At 46.4% G+C, this 25,542-nt stretch overlaps 1 protein-coding gene across 1 annotated transcript in view; it reads left to right on the forward strand.

Moving 5' to 3' along the window:
* ADGRB2 (adhesion G protein-coupled receptor B2) overlaps positions 1-25,542 on the forward strand; it is a 149,718-nt gene that overhangs the window by 108,487 nt on the left and 15,689 nt on the right. Inside the window, exons 18-25 of the mRNA XM_015408088.1 lie at positions 4,550-4,653; positions 6,586-6,688; positions 13,369-13,519; positions 14,049-14,118; positions 14,714-14,780; positions 16,000-16,085; positions 18,043-18,141; positions 24,502-24,673. Coding sequence (XP_015263574.1) covers positions 4,550-4,653; positions 6,586-6,688; positions 13,369-13,519; positions 14,049-14,118; positions 14,714-14,780; positions 16,000-16,085; positions 18,043-18,141; positions 24,502-24,673 — 852 coding nt within the window. The remainder of the gene's footprint in view (positions 1-4,549; positions 4,654-6,585; positions 6,689-13,368; positions 13,520-14,048; positions 14,119-14,713; positions 14,781-15,999; positions 16,086-18,042; positions 18,142-24,501; positions 24,674-25,542) is intronic.

The following is a 25,542-nucleotide window of genomic DNA, read 5'->3' on the forward strand; positions in this document are numbered from 1 at the left end:
ACCCCACAGCCATAAAGCCACCAGAATTGGAAAAAAAACTCTTAAAAGGTTAGATCCCTACATATATCGCCATGCAGCCAATCCGCGGGCCCCTCTTCTGCACACCAATGCCCTTGAAAATACACCCCAAATCTGATGGAACCTGCTGCATCAGATGTAACCTGCAGACCACCCTGTATGTGGAGGTCCTCCCTCCAAAAGGAAACCCCATTAAACTGGGTCAGAAAACTCTGCTAGACACGCAAGTCCTCCCTCATCCCACAGGAAATCCTAACCTTGTGATGTGGCTTTTTGAGGCCAGACATGGCCCCGCAAAGTCTTCGCAGAAAAGCCCTCCCAGGGGCCACTACACAACAAAATTTAAATGGCCCATGAGCTTCTGCAACTCCAATAAGGAGGCTTTTTTCCTTGACAAGAAGTCATCCACCTGTTCGTTTAGCTGACTCAACTTGTCAGCTGGTAGGCGTGACGTACACTGTACTGTGTCCAGCTCTATACCCAAGAAGGTTAATGTGGAAGACAGCCCTTCAGTTTTCTCGTGAGCCAGTGGGACGCCGAGCTCGCCAGCTAACTCCATAAAGATTTGGAGCAATCGCTGGCACTGCCCAGACCCCGCCAGCCCCACAAACAAGAAATCAAGATAGTGCACGACCTTCTTAAGCCCAGACTTTGTCTGCAGTGCCCACTCAAGAAAAGTGCTGAATCTTTCAAAAGCTGAGCATGAGATCGAGCAACCCATGGGGAGAGCCCTGTCCACATAAAACTGACCCTCAAAGGCGAAGCCCAACAGGTCAAAATCCCCAGGATGGACTGGTATGAGTCAAAATGCTGACTTAATGTCGCATTTTGCCATCTCAGCTGCAGGACCCCATTTACGTACGATCCGAACCGCCTGATCAAACGACGTATACCATACAAAGCAAAGCTGCTCTGGGATAGCGTCATTGACCGAGTCACCATTTGGAAAGGACAAGTGATGTATCAGGCAAAATTCCCCTGGTGCTTTCTTGGGTACGACTCCCAAGTGGGACACTCTAAGCATGGGCACTTACCTGGCAAGGGAAACACCTTGATCACGAAGGAGGTTTTCCCAGGGTGAGGCTCATCCATTGCACTTCGGGTGTGCTGACCCCTGCGATTTCCCCAAATGCGAGAAACTCGACTGCATAATTTGTGGTAGTGGGGGACTGCGTTCGTGCTTTCCAAAAAAAATAAAAATAAGCATGGGCACAGGAGATGAGCGAAAGGGGCCAAGGATCCTCCCTTCTTCACATTCCTTCTTTATCTTATCCCTTACCACCTGCTCTAAGCCCTGCACTGACTTGAGATTGTTGGCCATAAAAGCCCTTATGGTGCCTACATAAGGAATCCTAAAAACATTAGAAAAACCCTTCAACAAGTACCAACTATCTACAACATTAGGATAAAAACCTAACCAATGTTTAAGCTGAATCAGGTTTATAGGGCTGGGACCCTTTTTCCAACCTCTGGGGAGACGGGCCACCTCCGCTTGTCCTCTTGTTCCCCAGTCTGTGCTTTGCCCTCCCTTTCCCGATGCCATCTTGCACGAGGCGGCACGCAACAAAATGGCGCCTGGCACATTACTTGACCATGCCTAACCCGCTCACAAAGCTGCTGAAGCAAAGCGACCTGAGACCCCGCGGCCTGTCGAGCCCGTTAGTGCAGACAAGACCAGACCTCATCCGATATGCAAGGAAAAAAGGGGAGGTTGAGAAGTGGAGGGGGGGTTGAGCTACCCCTCTGAGGGGGGGCGGAGGGAAGCGCACACAGTGCCACTCTCTCCCACTAAGTACACTAGCTCAACGCCACCTGCAGAATCCACAACCCACAAATCCTCCAAACCATTGAGACAAAGACTCTCAAAGCCCGAAAAGACCACGTCGGAGAGACCTTCTTCTCGCCGACCGATTCCAAAAGAACTGCCCCGATGGGAGGTGGTTCAGCGATTACATTCAGAAAGCCTCTCCCATCCCAGATACCCGTATGGGCAGGAAACTCCACCAACAGTCTCCCTCATTCCAAGCCTGCAAAGTAGTCCTTCCCTCCTTACACAGACTTTCAGGCTGCCGTCGGGTAGAGCCTTATTGCTGTTAAAACTGGAAGACTGGATGGTTGAGGAACAAATTCTCCATCTGGCTCAAGCAGGTTTTCGGAAGGGCCTTGGTACAATCTGTCACTGCCAAACCCTTTACCAACTGGTGTGTTCTGGTTTAAATAGACCAACAAAGGCTCTTTATGTAGCATTTGTTGACCTGGCTGCAGCATTCGATTCTATAAATAGGGACCGCCTTTGGTCAAAGTTAGCTAAAATGAACGTTGAGAGGTGGTTATTACTGCTCATTCGAGAGCTACATATACTTCTGCCCAAATTAGAGTGGCAAGTTCTGGCTCTTTAACCAGTAGAATTCCTATTAGCAAAGGTGTGAAACAGCATTGTGTGCCGGCTCCATCGTTATTTAATTTGTACATCAACGACATAACAGAGATTCTCTCAGGTCCACAATTTTTCCCTCCAGCATTGGGTTAAAAAAAAACATCTCAGTTCTTCTTTATGTGGATGATATGGTTTTAATATCCATAACTAAAATTGGTCTGAGAAGACTTCTACATCAATTAGGGAAATAATGTAGTGAGGAAGCGCTTAAAATAAATTACACAAAGACCAAAATTATGGTCTTTAGGAGAAAACCTAAAATCTCTCGATGGACTATTCTTAGCAACCCTATCGAACAATGCAAAGTATTTAAATACCTAGGAGTAGGGATGTGCTTTCGGTTTGTCCAAACCGAATGCACCCCCAAAAATGGCCCATTTGGACCCCTTTCGGGCTGCTGCAGGCCGAGAGAATCTGAATCGGCTTGCCGCCGTATTTCGGCAGCAATTCAGCCCCATTATATCCTTTTTTCCCACCATAGAGAACAATTGAGGGGCTAGGGGCAACCTGTTTGAGGGTCCGTAGAATTGGACCCCCTGGTCCAATGCTCTTGAAACTTCGTTGGTATCTTGGGGAGAGGCTCTAGCAGCTACCTTGCAAGTTTGGAGTCTTTCCCTCAAGCCCCCTCCCCTCCAGCCCCCAGAATATACCGTATGTTTTCGCCATTGACTTCAATGGCCCATAGGATATAATGGGGCTGAAATTGACATTCGGTTGGCTGAAAGACTCCCAAATCAGCTGCTACTGACGAAACTGACATGCAGGAGTCTTACTGCCAGCCAAAATTGATTCTGCCAGATTTGGCCAAATCCGAATGGGCCGAATTATTTTATTTTTTTTTGCACACCCCTACCTAGGAGTAACCTTTAAGGAGACTCTGAATTGGAAAAATCATCTCACATCATTAAAATCTTCTACATTAAGAATGGTAGGATCAATCGTTCATTTTTTCCACACAAAGGGCAGATGTCTGATTGATCCGGCACTGAAATTATTTATTAGCAAGGTCATCCCTCACCTCTTATATGGAGCTGAAGTTTGGGGCTGGAAGGAGGATATTGTGGCTAACTTGGAGGTAACCCAAAACCAATTTATAAGGTGAATCTTAGCCTTGCCCAGAGGCACACCCTCATCTTTGATGAGAGCTGAACTGGGACTCCCCTCTCTTATGGCCTGGGCACATCTGGCTGTCTTAAAATATTGGGGGGGGGACACACCTCCGAGAGCCAACTCTATAAGCCATCAAGCAGATAACCTCCACTTTGTTAAAGATCCTACTCATTCTAACTTTCTCAACACCATTATCCAAAGATACACCATCCCAGATGATCTTCTCAGGGCCTCAGCTGAGATTTCACGATTTAGGGACTGGATATATGATGCTGATGCGCTGATCGACCGTTGTCTAATTATGAAATCTAAAGTGGCTCCCTGGTATAAATACCATTGCAGGTCGAGTTACCTAGTTAACATCTCTAACTACCATCTCAGAGTGTCTTTTACAGCCTTACGATTTCAAACTAAGCAAACAGCTCTTCTGGCTGGCCGTTATTCGCACACTCTAAAAGAGCAATGCTTCTGCATTTTTGGTTTGCCAGTGGTGGAGAACCTTCCTCACTACATGCTTTACTGTCTGCTATATAGCACTCCAAGAGAGAAAATTTTAGCAGGATTTCTATCGGCCATGCAAGCTTACTTAGAAGCTGAAAAGATTGCGTTCTTGCTTTCAGCGAATGATTCTTATCTATCCCACAGAGTCTCCTTGTTCTTTAGCAGCATCTAAGGTTAGATCTAAGGGGCAGGTTACTTGAAGGTGTCCAAATCTGTATTATCTTTTTATTAATGATTGGTAGTCAATTTTAACCTGGATTGTAATAGTGGTTTTTAACTTTTTATCAGTGTTTCACTGTATTCTGTATTTTGTAATGGCCAATGGCTTTATACAATAAACCTCTACCTACCTACCTACCTACTCCAGCTAAGGGTTCCTCAGTTAGATTTCCTCAGTTAGATTTCCTTCCCAAGAATGTCTCAAGAATGCAAGCTCCCACCCTCATTGGGAGCTGATCCACAAGCTTCTTTCTTCCTTTCCAGGCCATGAACTACGCTGGTTCCCCCTCTGTCCCTCTCATGATTGGTTGCGCTGTTTCCTGTATGGCTTTGCTGACCCTGCTGGTGATCTATGCCGCCTTTTGGAGGTAGGTTGGCACCTTCTGTCCACCCCATGCCATGATTCGATAGAAGTGGCTGTGTGGACTGTGATCTGAGCTAAATGTGGTTCAGTGGACTTCCCCCTAATGCACCACAGATAGATCCAAATAAAGAATAGTGGAAGGGAGTTTGCGCACAAGGAGGAAGGATCCCTCTGAGTGTTCCTGATTTGGGGCAAAGTAGCATCTATGCTAGATCACAGTAGCACTGAGATTGGGAGGGGCAGAGGCCACCTGAATCTGAACTAAAATCACATTGTTGCACAAATCTGAATTGTTAGTCCACAGTTTTGATGCTGAGCCAATTGAAGTCCAGTAGCACTTTAGAGACAAACAAGATTTCTAGGGTATGAGTGTTCAAGAGTCAAAGCTCCCTTCTCTTTAAAACGTACACCCTGGAAATCTTGTTGGCCTCTCAGGTGCTCCTGGACTCAAGTTTTGCTCTTCACCTGCAGACCAACATGGCCACCCACCTGAAACTGAATTCTGACATTGGTCACTTTCTGGTTTTGGTCACTGAGAATCGGGATGAGGCTGATGGTTGAGGCCCGATTAAAAATGGCATCTTTAGTTTGTTGGTAAATTTGGGGGCCACAATGCAGAGTACTGACTCTTCAAATTCATGGTTTGTTTGTCAAAGCCTTTTCATTCAATAACATACCTTGAGTTGTTGTTGTTGTTTTTAAAGAAAACTAATTGCTAGAATATGAATTTGAATGTTGGCAAATCAATTTGAGTTTAGAGGCCTTGCTTGAAAGTTAAATTAATTTTTGCTGTAGACTCAGGAAAAGGTGTATTTCTTCCCACTCATTCAACGCACACCTGTGTGTAGATTGTGAATATAGTCTGCATTAATTCTAGAAGGGTCACTGGGGTCCCGGTCACACATGCTGAAAAACGCAGGGGGGGGAAGCGAGCCTATTTGCACCACAGCAATTTGACCCACCACTGCGTGATCAGACACAGCGGCGGGTGAATCGGGGTTGTTTCTTCGCCGCGTGTTTCCGGCGCGCTTCATCGAGGGATCAGTGACACAATCTGAGCGCGCTGGAGCGATCACACGGGAAACTCCATCTGCGGCCTGTCGCAACCCATTTGAGACTGCATTTCCCCAGGTATTTTTTAACTCCGCATCTTCGGCGAAGTGAGAAGGGTTGCCGACAGGTGCAGGATGCTTGCCAGATGTTCCCGTGTGATCGTGCCGTTAAAATCCGCCCGGCAGTCGTTTCTCTCGTGCGGCTACTTTTGCGTGTGATCAGGGCCTGTGTTAATTTGTTGCAGCAAAAATAAACATGAGTCTTGTGGAACTGTACACACTGGCTTTAAGGTGATACAAGACTCATGTTTATTTATTTTGCATTAGTGACTTCGAAAGGAAACCAAGGAGGTATCAGCTACTACAAGTTGGCCAATAGATGAGGAAGCGCCTACATATGTGTGGAAAGTGCTGTCAAGTCGCAGCCAACTCATGGCAACCGTGTAGAGTTTTCAAGGCAAGAGATGTTCAAGAGATGCGTAGCAGCCCTGGACTTCCTTGGTGGTCTCCTATCCAAGTTCTAACCAGAGCCAACCCTGCTTAGCTTCCAAGATGTGATAAGACAGGCTAATTTGAGCCATCCAGGTCCGGGCAGCGTCAATATATAGGTACCTTTTAAAGATTACCCTAGTGCCACAGGAGGCATTTTGCTGTAGGTACCTTCATGCTTAGAAGTTGATTTCAAGGGACTTTCTCCCAGAGTCAGCACACCACTGGTGGTGTGTGTGTGCGCACGTGCACACACGCTGATTCTATGGAAGACATTGTGGGTCTTGTTGCAATACAGCCATGAAACCAACCCACCAAAAAGAAAAGACTCTCCCAGAGTTACACCCCAGATATCTCTCATCACAGCCCCTCTACCTGCCTTCTATACCTTGCAGGTTTATCAAGTCAGAACGGTCGATCATACTTCTGAATTTCTGCGTCTCCATTTTGGCTTCCAACGTGTTGATTCTGGTGGGGCAGTCCCAGATGCTCAGTAAGGTGAGAAGACTCACTTCCTTTTGTCTGCACATCATGATGCTTTGCTTCTCTCTCAGAGCATGCTAGTTCATGCAGCTTTCCTGTGCTGTTTAGTTCTCAAGCCCTGTTCACATGTTACAGTGACTGCAAATACATCCTGCCTATACATTTGTGTGTAAAAAAGAGCCAACATTTGTTCACTTTACAAATGAAACCCGGCAGGGCTCTTTTTGTAGCAGGAACTCCTTTGCATATTAGCCCACACACCCCTGATATTCTCCAGCCACAAGGGGCCTGCCATCCTCTTGACAGAGCTGTCATTTTTCAAGAAGAGCAAAAAAATAGTAGCATCCAGATAGAGAGAGGTCAGGAAAGAAAGGAAAGACAGGAGTCCCCTAAAGCCCTCCCTTGGAAGAAAATGAGCTACAAACTGACCAAGAAAATGAGCTACAAACTGACCAAGCCAAATGAGCTACAAACTGACCAAGCCTTCTTACAGGAGCTACTGTAAGCTCTTGGAGGATTGGCTACATTAGGGATGTGGCGCTTAATATGCAAAGGAGTTCCTGCTACAAAAAGAGCCTCCAGGGAACAATACCAGGAAAAATGTGTGCTTGCAGTATATGTGTTGAACGGAACATGAGAATTACTCAACATCTGTATAAAGGAAGAATCAAGTATATGCTGTAAACATATTGTACATGCATTCAATGTAATTTGTGAATAGGGCTTTCGACGTAGTAGGGGTTAAGGTGCCAAACTAGGATCTGGGAGGTCTGGGTTCAAATCCACACTCAGCTCTGAAGCCTATTAGGCCACCTTGCACCATTTACATGCTCTCATCCTCACATACCTCACAGTGTAGTTGTGAGGATACAGTGGCAGCAGCTAGGAGAATGATGAGTTTCTTGCACAAAGGGAGGGATAAAAATGAAATAAATAATCACATCTTTTCTGCCAAAATGAAACAAAAATGAATTGGGCACATTTTCAAAAATTTGGACACAGTGTTTAGAATTTGAATCCAAAATGTTACCTTATGAAATCTGCAAGGTTTAATTTCAGAGTCTGATTTTGAGGCGCTTCTTAAATTCAGGATTAAGAGTCTGATTTAAGGCTACAATCCTGTGAGATATAAATATACCATCTCCTATTCCCCCCCCCCCCCGTAAAATCCTTAAAAGAGCATCCATGGACACTATATGTTTAAAATTCAAAGATCATTGGTTATATCCGTTTTACAAACATATGCAGTTCCTCTTCTGTGTCCACATGGCCAAGCGGCATTCATTGCTTCTGTTCTGTCCATACCCTCCCTCCTCATCTTCCTTTGTCACCTGACAATGGCACTTGCCTTAATTTCAGTGACTTCACAAACAGTGCAAGAGAACCCTAGACCTGGATTGCATCCAGCATAACTGATCTAAAGTGGCTCTGATTGAAATCTGTAATTTTCACCCACATGTTTGAAGAAACAGACAGGATAAAATGCACATCTCTTCACAACGGTGCCTCTTTGGACTGGTTCCCGGGTGTCGTAATTCATGAAAAGGCAGATTCATCCAATTTCAGCTTTATCACTTTGGCCTCTTGAAATTTTGCTGGTGGAGAATTTCTCTGCATCTCCAGTTCCCGGCCTTCCAGGCAGTCAAGGCTTGGCCTAGCATCTGCTTCCCCTGTCAAGATTCATCACCGCCCCTTGGAACGATCAGAGTCAAACCAATCCAATCGCTGGTAGCTTTTAAGAGAACCTTGTTCCCTTTTTTATTTTTAGAAAGGATGAGTTTATTTGAGAGGGTTTATTTCCCAGGTGGGCAGTTGGAATTGTTGGTGAGTTTTCCATTGTGGGGGATTTTCGTTTCTGAGGGACATGGTGGCACACTAGCACCCACAACAAATTATTATAATGATTCATGTCTAGAGCACTGCTCATTGGCATGTCACTGACAGAATGATAGGGTCCTGCCCCAGAAAGCTGACAATCTTCAGTGTCACTGGGGGGGGGGGGGGGGGGGGGGGTCAGAACTAACAATGAGTGGGGTGAAACAATCTGTGCAGATTAAAGGTTCTTGGCCAATGGTGGACTGGTTGGAGGAGACCAAGGTCCCTCCCAGCCAAACATTCTGCTTCCATCAGAAGCTGAGCAAGCTGGGGCAGGAGTGGAATCAGGCTTTGGTATACCTAAACATTAAGCCTCTGTGCATAGAAGGACAGAGGTTTCCTGGGTCTGGCTATGGGGTTTTGCAGAAGAAATCCCATGGCCAGATCCATCAGTGCTCTTCCTGTGTACATCTCTGCAGAATTTGAGGAGTGTTCCCAGGAACCACTGCTGGCTTCTCTCTGGCTGCGTCCCTGAGGGTGACAGAGCCAGGCAGCAGCTGTTTGCGGATGAGTCATGCTTAGTGAGAGAGAGCCTGTCCTTGGATGTTTGTCTGCATGGAGGAAATTGAAATATTTGCTTATCTGCAGCCTGTGCAACCAGGAAGAAAGCAGGGAGTGTGGCTCAGGAGAAGAGAAAAGGAAGAAACAGCTTCCGCTGGAACTGCCTTTGTTTATCAGAGGGAGAGAGAAAGCGTACAGTTGTTGTGTGCATTCAGAGGAATTTGGTATCGGGTGCAGAATTCAGTATCTTAGAGTATTGCTGCTTTTCACTCATTCGTGAAGAGCTAGCTTCTAGTCCTCATGGCTGGGAATGAAGTCTTTCTAGGTGGGAGGAACTGAATGTCAGGGAAGAGAATAGGCTGGGAAAGGCTTCCCGTGGTCAATGGGGATTTCAGTGGTCTGCAGCATGCTGCCCCCAACCTCCCTCCATGCTCCATCTCAGAATACCCAGGGTAGATTAAATCAGATAACATGAGCAAGATCTGTTAATTGATTCATCCCCCCCCCTTTTCTGTCAAAGCAAAATTTAAAGATGCTTTTTTTTTAGCACAATGAAAGCACGTAGCTTGAACTGTGGTTTTCCAGAATTGCTCACAACTGTCGCTTAACTTTTGTGTACCTATTTTAATTTGCAGAAGTAACTTCCCAAATGGTTATGCTCTGACTCCATGACCCAAGTCTCTCAGCTCAGTGTCAGACTCTACCCATTGCTTTCACAGCTCAGGTGTATCGTGAGTTGTGTCACACAGGTGGGTTTGAACCAAGTTCTGGCCCAACCAAAGCCCCTTCCTCTGAACTTAGAATTTCAGACTGAGGGTGGATGGGGGTTTCTGAAGCGGAGCCTAGTGCTGTAGGGGACATTCATTAAATGAATGGTGACCCTAGTATAGCCTGTTAAACACCCCCAAGTCAGCCAGACCCCAGTTTTGCATTTCTTGAGGCCTCTGTTATGTCAAAGGAGATATTTACAGGCTCCTTACCTTATCAGAGGCCATGGGCTCTTTGGAAAACCTCGCTATGCCATATCTCTTTGCACGTGATTGAAATGGACTGTACAGTTCCCAAATCTGCTTTGCAGCTTTGGGTTCCCTTTATCACTACTTCATCTCTGTATACTGACACAGTTGTCTGGCAGAAGCCCAGACGTTTCTTCTTTTCTTCCGTTTCTCTTCCATCAGATATAAGCCACCAGGGATTGGTCACACCTGCCATTTAGATAGCCCTGTGTTACATTCTTCCCTCTATCCAATTCCTTGTAGGGTTAGAACGGGCTTGAGAAAGCATCCCAGGGTGCATACCCTTTTGGTTGGTCCTCCTGTTGTCCCAAGTCAAACAGGTCTGGCAGGTTTTGAAGCTCTACAAAAACCTGCAATGCCTGTCTGACCAGAGATGAGCACAGGACAGGAATCCCATCATCAGATCTGAGTGGGAGGAGTAGAATTTCAGGTCTTCATTCTGTTTCTTTGCATTCTCATGCAAAGGAGTCTGTGGGCCAAGCATCTCTTCCTGCATTCTCATCTTTGCACTTAACAGTTCTCTGTGTTGCGTTCCCTGCCTCCAGCCCCTGCTTGATATTTGAGCATGGTTACAGGAAGATGGGAGTGTGCTCTTGCCGCCAGGCAGCACAGGCGTCACTGTGCGCCTTATTGGCAAGCAGCCTCGTGCATAATAGATCAGCACCCAGCAGCATTTTCCCTTCATGTACCACAGATATCAGGAGCTTGGAAAGCATGTCATGGGTGCGGGGAGAACAAGGAGGGGACATGTGTGCTTCAGAGGAGCTGCTGGTGTATCTGCGTGGATGCAGAGTGTGTTTTGCCAAATAAAATCCTTGTCAGCCTAAGTGGCTGGTGGGGGAGGGGTGCATTTTTGCTTTGGGCACCTGTCTGGAGACAGGCGATGTTTTTTATTTCGCAGAGACAGTGGCACAATAGAGCTACTGTAGGCAATTGGGTGTATGTTTAATCCTATTTTGTCACAGATTTGGCAGAAAGTAATCCTAAACAGATCCTCAGAATACTGCCCAAGTCTATTCAGTGGGGTTTACTCAAAAAAAGTGTACTTAGGATGGCACTGGAAGTCAAATAAAAAACCCACATAGCCACAGAGGAATGCAAAAACTGAGCTGGTAAGAGTCAGTTCAGTGTAGTGGTTAGGGTGCTGGAGAAAGATCAGGGATGCCCAGGTTCAAATTCCCATTCTCTGCTATGAAACTTTGTTCACCCTCTGCCAATCTTACCTGAAAAGGGAGGAGGGGAGAACTATGTGTGCCATTCTGCACTTCTTGCAGGAAGGGTGGGATAAAAATGTGACGGCTAGATTGTGTTCTTCAAGGGGCAGTAGCCTTTGTAGCTTTCCCTCTCCTCTACAATATTGATGTACACCTCCACGTTGATGAAACACCTCCCCAAAGCTCTCTGAACATGATTTATTTACGATTGCATCCAGATCCTTTTTTTGCGTGATGTTGTACAAATTCAGGAATGCGTCGAGTAAATCATCGCTTAAGAATCTTAATGTAATCATATGAATAATCGTCAAAAGACTGCCTTTTGCAAGGTTTTGTCACGGTATACACATGCACATCGATAATGCAGAGGAGGAAAAACAGGTGCAAATGAACTGGAGGTTCCCGATGCTTTCGTTCCAGAATTTGTTTGAGAAATTTGATTAATTAGCCTATAGAAAGTCTATATGCAGATCTTCTGAAATAATAAATGAACCAAGGTGGTAGTCTGAGAAATGTCTGGCCGGGCTTTGCGAAAATGTCTTGCAAAAAGCCTCACTGCATGGCTGTGGCTGGAAAATACTGGGGGGGGGGGGGACATGACCAGTTGAGCTGGCTGTTGTGGAAGCCCAGGGCCAAACTACATGAAATGTATTTTTTAAAGAATGAGTCAGGTCTGATTTTGCCCCTCTTTGAAGCTGTGCATGCAAGATTCCTTGCATATGCATCAGCAAAAAGGGCAAAATAACCACCTCAGGGCCATTTCAGTTTCAGTAAATGGCACGGGGAGGAGGAGGCAGAAGCCCCTCCTCCCCCCCTGCTGTGGTTCTGAGCTGAATCAGGCCCCCAGCAAGTTTTACATGGGCATTCCCCACAGCTGTTGTGTGGCTGCAAGGAAAGCAAGTCAGGTTTGGGGAGCCAGGACCCTGCTTGTTAAATATCATTTTGCATAGTTCAGCCCACTGGGAGTTTTCAATAGAAGGGAGACTGGTGGGGACAGCCTGTGCTTTTCAGCATGGTGGCATATGAACTCCGTACACACTTTAGTGAATGACAGAAATTGAAAGGGACAATAGTTGTGTGGTTCACTGGGGCTTTGAAAGACAAACCTGCAGTGGAATGGGAGTGGGCTTCCAGTGCTTTTTGCATTCAGAACAGTTTTTAACTTGAGAAAGTTATTCTATGCAGACAAGTGAGTGGTTTGAGCCTAGAGGTTGTTGTCACAGTTGGGGGGTTCTGTGTGCACCGGCTTGGCGTAGTGGATAGAGTATCAGCCTAGAATCCTTGGAGACCTGAATTTGAATCCCCACTTCTACCATGGAAGCTTGCTGGGTGACCTTGGGCCTGTCACAAACTCTCAGCCTGGCTGACCTCACAGGGTTGGGGTGGGCAAACAGAGGAGGGGAGAAGGATGTTCTAAGCTGCTTTGAGTTCCAGCTGGGGAGAAAAGCAGAATTTAAATGCAAAACTGAGCATTCGTGTGCCATGTGTCCAGGCTATTTGTGGCATATACATTGCAGCGAGGTCAAAGCCAGAGTGACTTGCCACATCAAAAATAGACTCCCCTTTTCAGTACCAGTCACGGATGCATTTGGGTTCTTTCTCTGCTCTTCTTCTCTGTGCCATTTTGTTTTTTGTGCCTTTGGGGTCAGTCTCATTTGAACATGTGGACACTGAATTGTCTTGGTTCTGATAAGCATGTCACCGATTTCCCAGTGTCATCTTATCCTTACATTGGACTTATGGGTACCATGAACTTTGCAAGCAATGCTGTGGCTTGAGGCTGAGGTTGAGACTGGCTCCCAGTCTTATTTCAGCCCAGAATTCAGCAGTGGGCTTTAAACAAGCTACTAATCTCGTGTGCCTCACATTGAAAGTATGAGGATAATAAGGCTGGCCTCCCCTGACAGGATTAATGTAAGACTTACTGAGCTAAGGGGTGTGAAATACTTAGAATGTTGAGAGTGGCATGTCTGCCTTTGACCTCAGTCTCCCATCAAAAGTGTACCTTCTCAAGGGGTCTAACCAGTCCTTTGCTCAAAACCTCCTGAAGCCGTTCCATATGACTCTGGCTTTCTTTCTCTGTCTCCAGGGTGTCTGCACTATGACAGCTGCTTTTCTCCACTTCTTCTTCCTCTCTTCCTTCTGCTGGGTGCTGACCGAGGCCTGGCAATCTTACTTGGCTGTTATTGGCAGGATCCGGACACGCCTCGTCCGTAAACGCTTTCTCTGCCTCGGGTGGGGTAAGATGCTGTTGCCTTTCTCATGCGGTATCCTAATGACTTCTCCTTTGGTCTGGCAGGTCCAAGAGGTGTTGTGCAGAGAGAGAGCCACCACAGGGCCATGTGTCCGGTGCATGAATGCACACCACTGATCTCTGGGTGATTTGCAGGTGCAAGTGAACCCATCACCCATCTAACAATACAGGTGGAGTTTCCATGATGCCCACACCATGATTTTTTCAGCGGAAACAGCAGTCAGAGGGCAACAGAACCAACTGCCTGTGTGAGCAAGTCCGATTCTTGGCCAAGATAAATGACAGGAGCCTCCACACCCCTCACTTTGGTGTCATGAGGAGTTTCACGTAGGGGAAAAGGAAGGAAAGAAAAGGGACATTTCCTCCGAGAGCCACTCATAACAGTATGGCCACAGAATTAGACCGACACTGAGTGAGTGTCTGGCAACTCCCCCTGATTGGCATTGTGTGAGATTCTCCCTTCAAGGCTGCTTCGCCATCCAATCTGCACCCTCATTTGTTTCTTTCCTATCCAGGATTACCAGCCTTGGTGGTTGCTGTCTCCGTCGGCTTTACTCGGACCAAAGGATATGGAACATCCAGCTAGTACGTTCTGGGAGTGAGTGTGTGGGTGTATGCTGTCTTTGTCCTCTTAAAAGTGGATTGAGGGAGGACAGAAAGGCTTCAGTGGGGACCCCCTGCACTCCTGGCGCACTCAGGCATGTGGTCTCCAGAAAGAAAAATGGTGAAGGCAATTGACCTTAACATCTTAGTCACCCTAACCTCTCGTTGCCAAAACAGTGCCCCCCACAATTGTCAATGGTGAAGATTACTGGGATTTCTGTAAAGCCCATCCACCCTGGAGGAGAAGCATCTGGTACAGAAGTAAGGTGGATCTAGTAGTTTAGGGGCTGACAAGAAGCACCCCACCAGCTATATGTTCATTTCTTGGGTCAGGAAGCCATCTGTCAGCTGCTTAGCATGGTTCTTGCATTGAAGCAGACTGCTCAGAGATGTGGTGCCAGCAGAAGTGGGGGCTTCAGTTCCCTAGAAAAGGAAGGGGAGAGCAAAGATGGTGGGATGGGGGATCTTTTGGTTGGGGAACCCCCCCCACTACATTTATAGACCATCTGCAAGAGTCATGTCCCTTGTTGGATTTCCTGGTACTTTGGCGGTGACAAGGTCAACCTTCTCTCCCCAGCTGCTGGCTGTCCCTTGAAGGGGGGCTGCTGTATGCCTTCGTTGGCCCAGCTGCCGTGATCGTTCTGGTAGGTGCTCAGCAGCCGTCCCACGGTGTAGATAATCTAGCTCAGATGCTTATCGGATGTTTCCATTTCATTGCCCCTTCTGTGGATGTTCCAAGAAGCCTGTCAGAGAACATCCATCATGGACTCCAGTGTGCTGATACGCCACTTGCCCTAAGGCCACACGTACCCAAATAGGGTTGAGCAGTAATGGGGCTGTACGGTCTTTCTTTCCAACTTTTGAGTCTGGCTGTAAAGTGCAGGGGTTTGTGAGAGTTAGCATGCTTGGAAAGCTCCCAGTTCCAATCTCACTTCAGGCAGGTTAACGTAAGCAAGTCTCTAACGCTGGTCTACCTGGCCAGGTCATTGTAAGGATTGACAAAATAATATCTGAAGCTCCAGGAAAGTTGAAAAATGTGCTGTATTCATGCTTAGTCGTATTATTATTAGAAAACAAAAAATGAGAGAGTGATTACTTTGAATGTATTCAGGGCACAGGGTGATTTCTCACGAGAGCTGCCTCGCAGCACAGCGCCGTTTGCCTTGACACAAACGTGTCAATTTCACACCCGAAGCTCCGGGGCTGCATTTGACTCGGGGCTTCCTGATTTCCTCTGCAGTTTCATGATCCTCAAAAACCAGGATCACGAAACTGCGGAGGAAATCGGACGAAGCCCCGAGACAAAATGCAGCCCCGAAGCTTCGGGTGTGAAATTGACACGTTTGTGTCGAGGCAAACGGCGCTGTGCTGCGAGGGAGCTCTCGTGAGAAATCACCCACAGTTTCCCAGCACTTGAACCATCTAGGATTGTTAGCTAGGCTCCCAGGTCAAAGGCAGTTGTGAGCCCCAAATAATAACTGAGTGTTGTAATAATAACTGAGTATTGCAACCAATTTATGGTGACCCCCTGTGGGGTTTTCAAGACAAAAGATGAGCAGAGATGGTTTGCCATTGCCTTCTTCTGCATAGCAACCTTCAACTTCTCGGGTGGTCTCCCATCCAAGTACCAACTGTGGCCAACCATGCTTGGCTTCCAACCTCTGATGAGCTTGGGCTGGTCCTGGACTATTCAGTCTGCTACTGTGAGCCCCTCTCTTTTTAGACAGGCACCGTAGTCAATTTTGTGCCCATGTCAGACTCTGCACTAGATCCCCTCAACCCACATTCTGTTTTTTGCCAGGTCAGTTGTGTGAAAAGTTCTGCAGTTTCTGCTTTGCAAATTTTCTCTCTCACCTTTGCCAGGTCAACATGCTGATTGGAATCATCGTATTCAACAAGCTCATGTCCCGTGACGGCATCTCGGATAAGTCCAAGAAGCAGCGGGCAGGGTGAGTCCCCTCCTCCTCCTCCTCTTCTGCCACAAGCATCCTCCAGTCCCAGCCCTGGGCCCTGAGGACATTTTAGGTGAACAGGAGAAACAACCACACTGGTCAATAGAGAATGAGGCAATTCTGCCTGCAGCTGATATGCAAGAGAGGAGTGCTATTCCCATGCTGAGGCAGATGGGCAGCGTGACCCTCTCCCACTGGCCTTAATCTTTTAGCATTTTGCTGGTAATTTGTACTGGTGTTTCACCTGAGCACCTTCACATTGCATTTCACAAGGTGCTTCAGGTGCAGTCTGGTGCAATGTGAAAGGTAGGTGAAAAATATGCCCCTCCCCATTACCTTGCACAGAATTTGTATCAATCATAAACATGCCTCAAAATGCTTCCACATCTTTTTGCCATAACATCTTTACAATTTGCCCCATATTTGGCTTTGGGTAACACTTGGGGTCAACACTAGAGCTGATCTCTGGCTGGCATAGAAGTTGTGATTGGAAAGGCAAGGCCAGGGTGATTAAGAATCTCTTCTCCCCCCAGCACAGCTGTACACGCTCATAATGAGTGGCCCATGTGAGGGCTACTTAAAATGGGGCTCTCCCTAGTTCACAGGGGTGTAATGCAGTAGAAAACAAGGGTATATGGAATGATGTGAGAAAGGCCAGACTGAATTCTGGAACAAGCTAGGCTACCCAACCCAAGTAGCCTGATTCCTCCTGCCTATCTGGTCAGACATGACAAAGTCACAGGTCTTGTAGCTGATAAAGTATGGGAAAGGTTTATTGTGTTCTGAAAACCCCCGGTCACACAGGAGCTTGTTAATACAGTTCCACATGGCAAGAAGCTTCCCAGTGACTGTAGCAGCTGGCTATTCTAACAGCTACTACAGTTATCTGTCAAGAGCCTTGCTCTGAGAAGAGTCCGGCATGGCTGGCAGTGCTGGGTGAGCAGGCAGGCAGTGTCGAGAAGAGGTAGGAGGCTCTCTGCAGGTGACTAGCAGCTGTCAAAGCTGTTAGCCAGCACAGATGGGAACTGGGTTTTGGGCTGGGAATGGGAGTCTGGCAAAGATGCATTGCTAAGGCCACCCGTGGTGGCTCTGTCTGTACTTCTAGTTAGTTAAACATTTTTTTAAGTGTTTCCTGCTTTTGCCCTCCTATTTAAAAGCTCAGCGAGATGACCAAACTGGAAAAAAGGTATCAGCACTCCCAGTGCCCAGGCTTATGGTGGAAGGGACAGCTCTGCCTCCTTTAGCAGAAAATGCCACCCCAGTTTTTGACAGCAACTGCCAGCTCCATGTCGGGTGCATCTGCCATGTCACTTTGGGCAATAACTCTTCAGATTCCCTGAGCCACCTCATGAGTGGCTTCAGCTCCTTTCGTCGAAGGGGTGCAACAAAAAAACTTAGCCAGCACTGAAAGACAGAGAGCAAAAATGCACAGAGGGTGTCCAGCCAGTGCCTGTTGTGGAGGGAGCCAGCCCTCCTTGATGGAAATATTAAGAAAAGAGGATCAGGGAGGGGGGATTGACGCAGGCTATGTTCCTGCCTGCACCCAGTCCAAGAAGGAAGGTCCTGTGCCCATGGAACCCCATCCCTGAACTCCTGTGCCCGGAGAGGAGGGTGGAAGAGGCTGCCTTCAAACTTGCTTCTGCGTTGCTTCATGCTAGCCATTCACAACCTGTGCCTCCTACAACTAACCCAGCTTTCTCTCTCTCTCTCTCTCTCTCTCTCTCTCTCTCTCTCTCTCTCCCTCCCTCCCTCCCTCTCCCTCTCTCTCTCTGTGTTTTTTAATCCTTCTTTTCTTTTTCCCCATTTACCTCTCCCTCCCTGCCCTCCATTCTGTCTTGTCATTCCTTCACTTTTCATCAACTTTTTCCGTCTTCTCCTTGTCCTCCCTTTCCTCACCTGGGTGGGGGAATGCCATGGCATGGCACTCGTTGGGGGAACGGGATCCTCCCCTCAGCTTCAGGGATCCCCCATGCAGTGGCCTGCTGCTGAAATGCACCAAGTGCGGACTGGTCTCGACCACGGCCCTCCCCTCAGCCGTTGCCCGCAGCGCCATGTTAGTCTGCATCAGTGCCCCCATTTCACTCTGTTTTTCCCCCTTCCAGATCTCTCACTCTTTCTCTGCCTGTTTGCTTGATGCTGCATGTTGAGGGACATGGTTCTCCAGTGAGCCATACCTGAAACTTCTGCATTGGCACAATTTTGTCCTTTCTCATGCAAATTGCAAGTGGCCAGTATAACAAGCAGGGGCTACCCAGACTGGAAAAAAGTGAGTTGTATTTCATGAAGATAGGAAGCTGAGTGACCACTGGCCTTTTGAATACTGTCTACTCTGAGCAGTAATGTCTGTCCAAGATCTTGTACAGAGGTCCCTTTCAATCTCATTCTCTGAGATCCTTTAACTGGAGCTGCTAAGAACAGAGGCCAGGGCCTTCTCCATACAAAGGACATTCTTGGCCATTCATCCATAGGCTCCTGGCTTCATTTATCCAAATGAGAGCTAGACATAACAGTCCTAGTTTTCAGATTTAAACTTCCTCCTCTTTTGTTGAATCCCATTTAGAGCCACTTCCCACCCCAGTGACTGCTGCTTTCAGACTGTCCCAAACTACACACTGTCTCAAACAATCAGATATCTTCCAGCAAACAGGTTTTGCTATGTGGTGGTTTCAATGGCATTTCTACGAAAAATGTAACAGACGACCAAACTGTGTTGCTGCCCCAAATCTGCCACCTGTGCAAGGGCTGGCCCCAGTCCTTTGTTGGAAAGGCACTTCGTGATTGGGTTGGCATGCACACATATGGTATAACTTAGATAAACCACAACAAAACTTCCCAAATCGCATAATAAGAGGCCCTTTAATAAAAATTTGGGGAAAAAAATAAAAACAGATCTTACAATAAAATTCCGAAATGGATTTCCCCACTAAAGGCTTTTATAATGCCGGCATTATTAGATAATAGTAAAAAAGTGACATATGAAATGCTATTAAAAGAAAAAAAAATAAACTGAAACCATTTGAAATACTTGAAACAAAAAATATAAATCTCACTAATTGGGAAAAAATTCAACTAAAATCCAGATTTACTAAAGATAAAACATTAAATTTTATGAATTCCAAAACCCAATTAGATAAATTATGGCTTTCATCATCAGACAAGCTCATACAAAGATTGTATAACTATTTTCTGATAGAAGAAATACAAGAAGAAACAGTAAAACCAAATATGATTAAATGGATGCAAGATATAGGGTATAATATATCTTTAGGTGAATGGTCCAAAACCTGGAAATCTATGAAACTATTAAGAGCTGTGTCTTATAAAGAAAATATCTGCAAGATGTTCTATAGATGGCATTGGACTCCAGACAAACTCACCGTATTATAAAAATAGCTCCGAGATATGTTGGAGATGTAAAAACAATGTTGGAACATATTATCATGTTTGGTGGAACTGTGAAACTGTGAAAAAATTGCTAAATTCTGGAAGATTACCAAAAAAGTAATAGAAAAAATTACAAAGGTTAAATTGCTGCTGAAACCAGAAATCTTTTTACTCAATATCACACCGGATAGCATTAAACGAGATGATTTAGTAATCATACTGTATATACTTACCATGTCGAGAATATTAATTGCAAAACAATGGAAAAAGGATACGATACCCAATAAAGAAGAGCTAAGAGATAAAATTATTGAAATAGCTGAATTAGATAAACTGAATATGATTCTTTCAGGGAAAGATGAAACAATTTTTCAAAATATATGGCAGAAAGTCTTCCATTTGTACTTCCAACAAATGTATATGTATTACTCTTTTTGTTATTTTATGTAATAGAAAACGTAAACTTATTAAAAAAAAGAAGGCACTTTGTGATCCACAGCCACTTTGATTCCCTCCTTGCAGGTGGGAGTCAGTGCCCCATGCTCCACCCTGCACGGCAGGCATGATACCTTCCAGGCCCTCGGGCCATCCTTCCCTTGCCATCAGTGTTATCATTCTGCTCGCAGTGTCGCCGATGGCATCCAGGGAGACTCTGGAAAGAGGGCAGAGAAGCAAGGTGCCTGTGTATAGAGGGGGGGGGGTTAATTTTTAAAGACCTCTTTGCTGAAGAAGCACTTTAGAAAAAAGCATCAGCAGCCGTGCTGTGCAGATAGCCTGAGATAGAAATTGTTGTGGTAGCAGACAGAAAATGTACCTGTTTCCCCAGCTGGCCCCAGGGCCATGGGGGCACTTCCTTCTTTTCCTCTTCAAACGGAGTATTGTCATCAGCTTTTAAAACCAGCCCTGGTTCACTCCCACAGAGCCTTGCCATCTGTACAGATAATTTGAGCTTCTCCGTGCTCTTGCTCATTTGAATGGTGATTGTGCTCTCCCACTGGATCAGATTCGGGACATCAGCAAATTGCTGCACACGTCTTTGGCTTTGCATATGAACAAACTGGTTAAAGGTAGCAAACCTTTGGACTGTGTTTGGCAAATTGGCCCCTGCCCCTCTTTGCTTCCATCCATGTTTCTGCCACTGTTATCTTTTCCTGATTAAATTCCAGGGTACATCCTCTTGGTTTCCTCGCCTGTGCTTTAATGAGCCTCTGACAGCCAAGCGTAGCACAAGAGGAGACGTTAGAATTAAAAGATAGATCTAATTAATTGCGCGCATGAGCTGCGGCTTATGTCTCTCTCTTTCTCTCTCTCTCTCTCTCTCTCTCTCTCTCTCTCACACACACACACACACACACACACTGCATGAGAAGGACAGAAATGCAGACAGGAGAATCCATCACATCCAGAAAAGTTTCTATTTTGATCCCTCTGCTTGAAAAGGCAACGCCCATTCAGTTAAACACTGAAGCTGGAGTGTCCTGACTCTTCTCCCACCACATCTCTTGAAAGGTCATGGGATTTGTAAGGGGGAGAGGACAGAGGTTTTTGTCAGAACCTCTCCAACAATTGTTAATTGAAACAAAAATTCAGCCATATTCTTTTTCTAAGAAAAGCACTATACCTCTAATTTTGGTGGCTGTTTGAAGTACAAGTTCCATTTAATAGTTGGGACCCAGCTGAAGAGAGCGTGTGATACAGCACTCCTGCTAGGGCTATACCACTTTATAGTGTACTTTATTAATGTTCGCCCATGTCCAAAGCTTCCTGCACAGACAATGGAACACATGAGGGAGAAAGCTTAGCTGGCACCCTCCATAGGCAGGGATCTGGGGGTGAATTTTACTTATTTCAACATTTGTACCTTGCCTTTCCTCTTGGTTCAAGGCAGGTGAATGGCAGCTCATTCACTGGTTCTCTAAGTATTTGTTGGTGAAAAATGATGTCAAGTCATGGCCAACTTATGGCGACCCAATAGGATTTTCAAGTCAAGAGACTCCAGAAGTAGTTTGCCATTGCCTGCCTCTGCATAACAATCCCTGACTGCCTTAGTGGTCTCCCATCCAAGCAGTAACCAGGGCTGACCCTCCTTAGCTTCCAGGAGTTGACAAGATCAGCTAGCCTAGGCCATCCAGAATGGGGGAATAAATATCCTTCACCTTGAAAAGCAACAAGAATCTTGCCACTTCATTTGTATATGGAGATGTGAGCCACCCTGGCTTTCAACCTCAGGCTAGCTGCTGGCAAGGAAGACTAACAGGCAAAAGGGTAAATGCATTACAAGGAAGCCCTGCAAATAATACCCCCTCTCCTTCAAACTAATAGCCTCAAGAAACATTTGACTGGCTTACCGAACCACATTAGCCATTGGGGGGGGGGGGCTCCTGTCAGTGGTTGGTAAGAAAGCAGAGAACCAACTTTCTTTTTGATTTCCTGCCACTTCCCTTAGCTATCTGGAGGCATTGCAGGCTCTTTGCATCTCTTTGCTGAGGGTATCAATGTGATGACACAGTGGTGAGTACAGCTGGCAAGGGAAGCTCTGAGGCATTTTTGCCTAGTGCAAAAATGTTGCAGAAATGCACGGCTCAGTTCTTCAGCCTCCCTGGCCCCGAACCTTAGGCACCATCAGCCTGCCCCACTTACTGCCATTGAACATTGATGTGGTGTGTCCGCAATGGGCAAGGTGCCATATGAAACTCAGGAATGATAGTCCCTTGCTGAGATGGTCTGTAATCTGCATCAGTTAGGTTATGTGCGTACCTACCATCAAGTCACAATTGACCTTTGGTGACTCTAGCAAGGGGCTTCCAAGGCAAATGAGAAGCAGAGGTGCTTTGCCATTGCCTTCCTCTGCATAACCTTCTTTGGTAGTCTTCTACCCAAGTACCAACCCTGCTTAGCTTCTGGGATCTTACAAGATCAGGCTATACCATTCCACATCCTCACAGATAGGTTAGGGTGGCTCATTCTGTTCCAAGCTTGCTGCATCCAATCTTGCATTTCTTACCTTTCTGAGGTCAATCACCTGCAAATTACTATAGATTTTGTTTGTTGTCTGGATGTGCAGGTGATGCATAATTTGCACTTTTTCTTCAATGCAGAGGTCAGTGGAATTTGATGGTTATAACTCTGTTTATTTTGTTTAGAATATTTGTATGCTGCCTTTTGAGAGTCCTGCTTGAGGGGGCTTACAGTTAACAACCACAATATTAAAACACAAGCCAGTATTAGAACACAAGCCGTTGGACATAATAAAATAGTATAAAAAAACTGTCTGTAAAACAGAAGCAGACTATTAAAAAGCTGATAAGATAAACCCTCGAATTAAAAGCCTTGGCAAAAAGATTGTTTTAGCCTGGTGCCTGAAAGAAAGTAAAATGGGTGCTGTGTGAACCTCAAGGGGGAGGACATTCCAAAGGTGAGATGCCATCAGAAAATGCCCTGTCTGTAGTCATCACCTGCCTGAAAGTGGGGCACAGAGAGCAGGTCTTGAGAGGCAGACCTTAACAAGTAGCCTGGATAGCATGGGAGGATCACGTCCTTCCTGACCCCATGCTGTTTAGGGGCTTAAAGGTAAGGACAAGCACTTTGAATTGTGCCTGGAAACAGATGAGTAGCCAGTGCAGACTTTTTAGCACAGCACATTTGATCCCTGAGGCCACCCTTGACAGTAGCCTGGCTACTGCATTTTCGACCAATTGACGTTTCCTGGCCATTTTCAAAGGCTGCCCCAGGTAGAGCGCATTACAGTAATCTAACATGGATATGACCAGAGCATCCATCACCATGGCACTGCAAACCAGCCAGAGCTGATAAAAGGTGCCACGGAGGAGATCTGAGCCACAAACCATAGGCAAGGATCTAGTACTACCCCCAAGCTATGAACCTGCTGTTTTGAGGGGGGATATAACACCCATACCCATGGACAGGGTGGGTCCATATCCCTCAAGCAGCTCCACTGACCCACAGCACTTCAGTCTTGTCTGGATTAAGTTTTAGGACTAAATTTTCTTAAATTGTATTCCACGTTTCTGTCTCATGGGGACTTGAAGCAGCTTGCCACATTGTTCTCCCCACCTCTGTCCTCACAACAACCCTGTGACTTAGGTTAGGCTGAGACATCGTGAGGGGCCCAAGGTCACCCAGCAAGCTCCTATGGCAGAGCAAAGGTTCAAACCCAGTCGTTCAAGGTCCTGGTCCAAAATTTTAACCACTAAGGCACAGCGGCTCCTTACTCCTGTAAAGATGTTTAAAATTTACTTCACTTATAGCCCACCTGTATGTAGACTCCAGACAGCATAAGACATCAAATAAACAATGCAATAAGACTGGGCTTTACAGAATTAGGGCGGCATGGTATAGCCCAATCTCATCAGATCTCTGAAGCTAAGCAGGGTCAGTACTTGGACTGGAGACCACCAAGGATGGTTCTGCAGAGAAAGGCAATGGCAAACTACCTTTGCTTCTCACTTACCTCGAAAGCCCCTTGCTGAGGTTGCCATAAGTCGGCTGTGACTTGATGACACTTGAGACTGGAAATGAAAGAGCCTGCTACAGGAAATGTGTTACTGGAAAATGAAGGCGTTAAAGGAAGTGGAAGGGCTGGAGGAGAAGGAGAGAAGGGTGAGAATTTCTTTGATCCTCTTTATCAAAAGCCACCGGAATTTACTGGAATAGAAGTGGGACTTAGGGTGCAAATTGAGGGAATGGATTTCCACTGCCTCCACTACAGCAAGCCCCCACAGAGCACCATATCATCTGACAGGCTTCAACTTGCAGTTCTCTAGTAACTTTTGGGGGAGGCGTCTGGACTCAGATGCACTCACCCTGCACTGTTTGCCTTTGTAGTTCGCTCATTGGCCAGCACTGAACAACTGCCTGCTGTCACTTGCCAGCCATCACTTGCTAGCCCTCCTGCAGTAGCATGGCTGGGGCAGCCTCTGCACTCTCTAGTTCCCCTCAAGCCCCTTCCCCTTTGTGATTGGCTTCTGTGCCTGTTTCTCTCACCTTCTCCCCTCCCACCCCCTCCTAGGGCATCGCTGTGGAGCTCCTGTGTGGTTCTGCCCCTGCTGGCGCTCACCTGGATGTCAGCTGTGCTCGCCATGACTGACCGGCGCTCCATCCTCTTCCAGGTCCTCTTTGCTGTCTTCAACTCAGTCCAGGGCTTTGTCATCATCACTGTCCACTGCTTTCTGCGCAGAGAGGTGGGCATCTGTGCATTGCCAGGTGGCTGGTTTGTTTGGGGGGGGGGGGCTACACTGGTGTTTCCAGCTCCCCTGGAGCAGAAGTGTATGATTGATGTACTTCATTTACACTCCGCCTTTTTCCCCAATGGGGACTCAGAGTGGCTTACAATGTTTTCCTCTTCTCTGTGTAATCCTCACAAAAACCCTGTAAAGGTAGGTCAGGCTGAGAGTGTGTGACTGCCTAAGGTCACCCAACAAGCTTCCATGGCAGAACAGGAATTCGAACTTGGGTCTCCCAGATCTTAGTCTCTCTAACCACTGTACCGCACTGGGTCTTCCACTGGTATGAAGGAGTGAAGTCCATGTTCCAGAGTCTTTGGAATTTAGTCCCCTCACCATCATATTTCTTTTCAGACTCTGAAAACCAAACCAATCATTTTTCAGATTAATTATGGAACAGAAAGGTTTCTAGTCCCTGCTGTGCTCCTGATAGGGATAGAGACTGTCATGCAGCTTGCGTCCCTCTGAAGTTGGATGGTTTCTTCCTCCCCAATTTCTCATCAGAGGGGCAAGAGGAGGAGGAGGAGGGAGTGGCAGAGAGGTTCCCATCCAGGTCCAGAAAAGCACAGCCTCAGAAGACCCCATGTTCCTGTGGTACCTCCAAGACATCTGACCACAATGGGATTCTGGTATAGATATGTTTAAAAACTTCCCCACTGTTTTAAAACATCGATAGCTGGCCTGAAAACATTGGAGACATTTCAGAAACCCAGATGACTTAAAAGGAAATAAAGCCAACAGAAAAAGTATTCTCCTGTTGAGCTAACTCAGTCATTCCCATCTTCTGTGCGGCAGGATGCAAATTAATTAAATAATGGAAAGCTGTT

The sequence above is a fragment of the Gekko japonicus genome, unplaced genomic scaffold, assembly GCF_001447785.1.
Source record: "Gekko japonicus isolate JY-2015 unplaced genomic scaffold, Gekko_japonicus_V1.1 scaffold36, whole genome shotgun sequence".
Classification (NCBI taxonomy): domain Eukaryota; kingdom Metazoa; phylum Chordata; class Lepidosauria; order Squamata; family Gekkonidae; genus Gekko; species Gekko japonicus.